Source organism: Anoplophora glabripennis, unplaced genomic scaffold (assembly GCF_000390285.2).
Source record: "Anoplophora glabripennis isolate ALB-LARVAE unplaced genomic scaffold, Agla_2.0 scaffold78, whole genome shotgun sequence".
Lineage (NCBI taxonomy): Eukaryota > Metazoa > Arthropoda > Insecta > Coleoptera > Cerambycidae > Anoplophora > Anoplophora glabripennis.
In genome coordinates, this window is record NW_019416286.1 from 436,753 (window position 1) to 443,183 (window position 6,431).

General features: G+C 29.0%; 1 protein-coding gene across 2 annotated transcripts; it reads right to left on the reverse strand.

The window, feature by feature from the left end:
* Nucleotides 1-497: 497 nt before the first annotated feature.
* On the reverse strand, nucleotides 498-6,004 carry LOC108907929 (phosphatidylinositol 4,5-bisphosphate 5-phosphatase A-like). Of its 2 annotated transcripts, none has more exons than XM_018711775.1 (7): nucleotides 5,776-6,004; nucleotides 5,376-5,712; nucleotides 3,756-3,931; nucleotides 2,770-3,000; nucleotides 2,564-2,717; nucleotides 1,075-1,212; nucleotides 498-940 (listed from the first exon to the last, which is right to left on the reverse strand). In XM_018711775.1, the coding sequence occupies exons 1-7, from the start codon at nucleotides 5,787-5,789 to the stop codon at nucleotides 689-691; spliced, it is 1,302 nt and encodes a 433-aa protein (XP_018567291.1). In that variant the 5' UTR covers nucleotides 5,790-6,004; the 3' UTR covers nucleotides 498-688. The 2 variants fall into 2 exon arrangements, with proteins under 2 accessions (XP_018567291.1, XP_018567290.1); XM_018711774.1 differs by having other exon boundaries at nucleotides 1,075-1,266.
* Between the last annotated feature and the right edge of the window lie 427 nt (nucleotides 6,005-6,431).

Below are 6,431 nucleotides of genomic sequence, written 5' to 3' on the forward strand. Positions count from 1 at the left end.
ATACAAATTGGAGACAGTCTAGTCTAAAGTTGTTCTGGAGACTGTTTGCAAAATTAAGAGAAATTAGCAAAAAATTGAATTTTTTCAAAAAGTTGTGTTTTATTCTATTAATATTTATTAATTCCATCGCAAGAAGACCACACTGAAAGGAAAAACCTAAGTAAAATCTGAAAACAGTAAGATATTGCTATTGTGGCTAAGAATACAAGACATTTCTTTGAAAGATTCCATTCTATTAATAATTAAATTTCAATATGTCAGGCATGCGTTTTGCGTATTAATAATATTTTGACATATTTTAATTTTTTTTATTTCAACATCCTGCATCTTAGAAACAAACAAGTTTTTGACAAAATGTTACCGACCTTATTTTTATAAAAGTAAAGAAAATGAGGTTTGGCCTATAAATATTTCTTTTTTAAAATACAGGGTGAACTTTTTTCATAAAGTTATAAAAATAATTTTAAAATCTTTAAAAAAAAACAAATTGAAAAATTTTAAATGTGAGACAAACATTAATGGAAATATTTAAAACAGAATTAGCAACTTATTTACAAAATTAAAGGTTCCTTTGGATTATGTTGATCCTAAGGTAATCTTCAGCGTTTTATTACCGATAACGACGAGACTGATTTAAAGATAACAAAGCTCCAAAATTACCAACCAGTACTAATTCCTACTAAATAATTCAATCACTGCCAGTTTTAACGATAGGAAAGGGATCGCTTAACCCCAAAACACTGGTAACTTTATCTTCAGTTTGACTGAAATATACCAAGCGATAATTGCCGTTACAGCGATTCGGCAACTCGGAGAAGGTGACTTCATATTTGAGGGACCGCTGCAATTTCGGGGAACCTCCTTTGCGATCCTGACAAGGACTAGCACATTTGCTTACATATTCGTAAGTTATATAGTCGTCCAAGGAACTGAAATTATCCTGCAAAAGATGACGGTGGTGTAGCATCTTTTTTTAAAAAATACGAAAAGTAAAAAATTATTGTAAAAAAAAATATTTTTTTTTAAAAACTCTTGACTTGACAAAAACAAATTACGTTTATGTCTTATAATTACCTTAAACAGACCAATCCAATCTTCTTTCGTCGGCAAGATATCTTTAGTCACCCTGTAGACTACCTTGTTTTCTTCTCGCTCGTTCCAACTAACAATCTTTTCGAATTCGATCACACGTTCAGCATATTCTGAAAACACCTGAGCAACAGGTTTTTGTAAGGAACGATCCAATTTATGCACTTGCTGAGGAATCTAATAACATGCAGCATGTCAAATCTCTACTCAAAATGTTACACTAACACAAGCACTGCAAAGCGAAAGCTGGCTTCTTGTTAGGTACCAACAGATTGTATCACTTAAATGCTAAAACCTACTATTTTCTCAACAATTATTATGGCAATGTATTCAACAGAGATCCAACTGAAAAGTCTTTGTTTTCGTTTTATTTCGTAATTTGTTTCGGTTTATACTACACAATTTAGTTCGTTGTCAGTTTGTTGCAACTTGGCCCACCACATACTTCATAATTATTAAATATTTTTCACAGTCTCTTGGGGGGCCTCTTTTTTAATATTAATTATGAAAATAATAGGTCATAACACTAAATGAACAGAAAATATGAGTCTTACTTAATTCCCACCACTGAAGTCTGTTATGTTTTCAGTTAAATACACAACTATTACATAAAATACTGAATTGTCATGTATATCTCCAAAATGACAATAATTTTCTCAATAAAATGTTGAAATATTTTTTTTTAAATATGGATGAGTACCTAACAGTTTTATTTATTCTTTCTATAAGAGCTATCACCTATTAATCCCAAAAAATAAACAAACATGGGTTGGTAGTTTCTAAAAATGTTGGTGTTGTCTATATTCTAAGTTCCACCAAACTGCAGAAGCTGAAGAATTATTTGATAAAAGCTTAAGATAAGTGCAATTTAAAAAAAAATAAATAAAATTGATATCACCTCATTTACTTAGTATACATACAGTCAGAAAGTATGTAGTAAAAAGTGATATGAGCAAAAAGTTAATTGCTGCTAAAATTTTTCGTTTTAATGCCAATCGACAAATAAACAATCAATTATTATCAAATTGTTCACCCAATTTAAAACAAAAATATTACTTTCTATTTCACGACTTTAATACTAGCAGTACTTTTGTGCTAAAATCCGTGAAAGCCCTTCAGGGGTTCTGCAAAATTCATAAAATGGCATCACAATGTTGAAAATCATTTAATAAAAGAGATTTAAAGACACACCAAATAATTTCGGTTGAACCAAATTCTACAGATATCTTGTTAAATATCATCCTACAATGCTATCATTGGAAAAAAATATGTTGCACATACATATACTTCTAGCTATTATATTTTGCTACAAAACCAAAAAATATCAAATTACTACAAGACAAAAATATCAGCAACGAAATGTAACTTAAACAAACAGTGAGTGATTAAAGAAGCAGTTGTAGAAATATTAGTTACAATAAAGAAGAGCACATTAAAAGCTTGAAGAAGACGATAAATAAACAATTCCACTTACTTTGATAATAAATTCCGCTGATACAGGTTTATGATCGCTGAGGGTATACGAATGGTGACATCTATAAGACATTTGGTCAACTTTCAGAGTAACGTTTTCATAATTATGGGAATTTACACAATACAGTATTCTGTCACACCAAGCTGGACGTCTCCTAAAATTATATAATTTAGATAATCGTCCGTATAAAAATTATATACTCATACTTATGATCGTAGAATGGTGTTCCCACGACAAATTTAAAAGTGGGAGGAAAATTGGGATCTTGCTCTGTTAATTCACTGAAAGCCTCCCCTTTCTTCATCACATTTCTAAGTTGATCGTGTTCAAATAACTTTTTGTGATCTTTTTTTATTATCGCCTTCTCTATTTCATCGGGAGTTTTATCAAACTTCTCGTCTAATCTGAAATTTAGATCTCCCATCCAAAACACATAACTGAAAATAAGTTAAATACAGCTACAGTTTAATTAAATTGAAAATAACTATTTCATATACTTGTTTTGAATTTTGCTTTGTGGATATTTACAATAAACCAATAAAATACGCATCAATCATTTTCTCTGCGATATTTCTCAGGAAAATCATAAGATGTGTATGAAAAATTACAATTACTCGAAATGAAATGTTTGTATAGATCACATTTTTTCCTTATTATTTGAATCATCATGTCATTATTTCTTATTACAGTCTAGTATGTGTCTCTGTATAACTTTTCACAGAAAAGTAAAATTAGAAATTATATAAGTTTGCACTGAGGTTAGCGCATAACATATTGAAGCTTGTTCTCAAGTGGAAATCAAAATACTTAACTAATCTAAATATTTAAGTTGATCTGAATTACGCAAATATTAGTATCAAATTAAAGCCAAAGCTCTAAATAAAACTGTAATAAATATTTAAATATTTTGTGAAGGAAACAATTATTTTTGGTTTCTCTACAAAACTCAATAGTTCAGTCATTTGTCTATAAATACTCATATCAATCATTCAATTAATCCTTGAATTCTATACAGTCGTTATCCAACTACACACGTTATAACAATCCACCTCTCTAATAAACTGATAAGATTGTAGATATTTATTAACTATTATTAAATTGTTAAATTTCAGTACCTAAACGTGCAAAATTCAAATGACAAAGGCAAGTATAAGAGTAAAACTACATAAAATTGAGTAACAGTTTTGCTTACTCGTGGTAGAAAATCTTCGATGTTTCTTCCACATGGAATTGTTGATCCTTAATAATACTGTTGTAATCTTCTACACGGTCTTTCAATTGTCCATCATGGGCACTAAGATGGGAATTTACAAAGCACAATGAACATCCATAAATACTTAATCTAATACTGACAGCACCTTTATTGCCCTAAAATAATATCTTACTTAGCATTAATGACCTCAAAAAATAAAACATGCAACGGCTCAAATTTTCGATCTGGAAACTTCACAATCACTATCATATCGCTATAAAAAACAAGTACAGTAGAACCTTGATCATCCAAGGTAAATGGGCAATTCCTATGCTGGATAACAGGAAACCTGGATACTACAGATTTTTTTGTTCAATAGGCATAACATTTTTTTGCTTATTTTGTTCTATATCGCAAATAAGTAACACTCAGAGCAGGAAATCTGTCGTAAAATTCGAATAATTAGGAAATAATACAAGACTCGGACTGTTTAAACCAGTTCCAGTATTTGAAAACTCAAATAAATAAGTCCATCTTGAATAACTGAGGTTCCACTGTATTGAAAATAATTTTTTGTTAGAAAATGACAAAAACAATGTATGCATGTGTTTTTTTTTTAATTATTTTTTATAGTTAATATTGTAAGACGATAAATAATTGACTAATTTATACATAATGATTTTATCAATCTCAATTTTTTTAAACGATTGCATAGATATGCATATTAGATTAATTTGAATAATAATAATTAAAATAAGGTAATCTTATTTACGTTAACGATTATCAACTGTGGTAGTCAGATATTACATAAAATACAGCTAGATCACCAATCTTACACAACAATTTTGTTTTCCATACATATGTGTTTACATATCAATATAATGAAATTTATGTAATATTAAAGAATCTGAGTACAATAGTCTCTAAAATTATATTTATTACCTATTTGTTATTGCTTGATTATGCTTGGTTTTAAAATGCCTAGGCTATCAAGAATATAAGAATATTTTTTAATAAAATCAATTTTAAAAATAAGCCAACTCAATCTAACAGATGAATAGATAGTTATCACAGCTTAAGAGGAATTTAAAGTAATCCAAAATAGGATGTTTATTAAAAAATAGAGAAATATGTTGAAATATTCAGAAGAAATCAATTATGTAGATACCTTGGCGACTAACAAGCTAATAAACTTTTATATTATGTAAATTTAATCAAAAACTGTTATTTACTAGAGGTTCATAAAATCTTATATACTTAAATATTTAATTTTTAAATACCTTTAATATTAAGTTATAAACAACCATTAATCAACGATTAAATTAAAGAAAAAAATGTGTTAAGTTCAGTAAGTAGGTATATCAACTCATACAACTTAAAAAAATAATTCTATGTATTTCCTACTGTTTATGGACAAACTAGATTTCTGGAGGACTATTATAGGAGTAATTTTATAACACTACAATTGAAAAAAAGATTTTAATTTGCAGATTTCTTTAAACTGGTTACACATGTTGTGAGGTCATAGTGAACTTTAATATATCTATTAATTTCTAGATGGAAAATTTTACAATTTGGGGATATATACATACACCAAAATATTTGTTGATAAGTACTTACCCACATCCCAGCTAATCCCGTTCTAGTATACTCAGATTCAATTTCTCTTACATTTAATAAATGTTTTCTTAAGGCAAACACAACAATAAGCAAGCCTTGTAAACGCATAGACTTCAGCTTAATATAATCTTTTTGTAAAATTTCCTTACAAGCGTAGGTCCAAGGATCATCGAATATAGAGTCTAAGAGCATATTTTGGGGCTGAGCCTTAACTTCTTGAAAGCCAAGAATAAAGAAGTCCGGTAGTTTTTCATTTTTTATATCTACTAATGAGAGCAAATCTCGTAGGTCTTGATCTGGCCCACTGGTTCCTACATTATATGTTGCGATGTAAATCCTAAACAATGTTAAATATAAGATAATAAATTGTTACTAACACGCACGTATAATTATAACATACCTTAAATTTTCCATTTTCAATTAAAATCCGACGACTGATAAGTGAAGAATATGAAAATTAACCTGTTTTATACGACTTCTTTAATCGATGTTAGAATCAGTATACGTATTTTAAATTTAACTACTACATAACCTCCACAACAATTTTATGTGAGAAAATTTCACTTTACCACTTGAAACTTTGACATTTTAGTACAAAATAGAAAACATCATAAAAATATACGATTGTAATAATACTGATTTAACTTTTGACATTTCAATTTTACCGTGCCCCATCTATCTTTCAAATGTAAATTAAAACACCAAAGGTAAAAATCTAGGAAGACAACTAACTAAAAGAGTAGATGCTATCCACAAAGCCCCCGAGAGGGCGCTGACATCGGTAAAATATTATCAGCCAATGAATATACATAGTACAAATTTGGAAATTTGTTTTAAATAATTATCAGCATTTTCAATCATGTTTACGTATATAGGAAAGTATGAAAGTAGCCGCCAAGAAATCTATATAGATCTAATATCGATTGCGAGACATTAATGATAGGTACGGCCACTGGCAGTGATTCGGTGCGCTGGTTATCAACAATTTAGTTTCAAATGCACAAAGGTAATTTGCTCATATATTTAAATGCATAACATAAGTAATTTATTCATGTA

What these genes read in the sequence shown, in the direction of transcription:
- LOC108907929 (XM_018711774.1), bottom strand. An exon ending in CGGGATTAGCTGGGATGTGG is followed by an intron (nt 3,932 to 5,375) that starts GTAAGTACTTAT and finishes ATATTATTTTAG; the next exon opens with GGCAATAAAGGTGCTGTCAG. An exon ending in ATTGGATTGGTCTGTTTAAG is followed by an intron (nt 941 to 1,074) that starts GTAATTATAAGA and finishes CATCTTTTGCAG; the next exon opens with GATAATTTCAGTTCCTTGGA.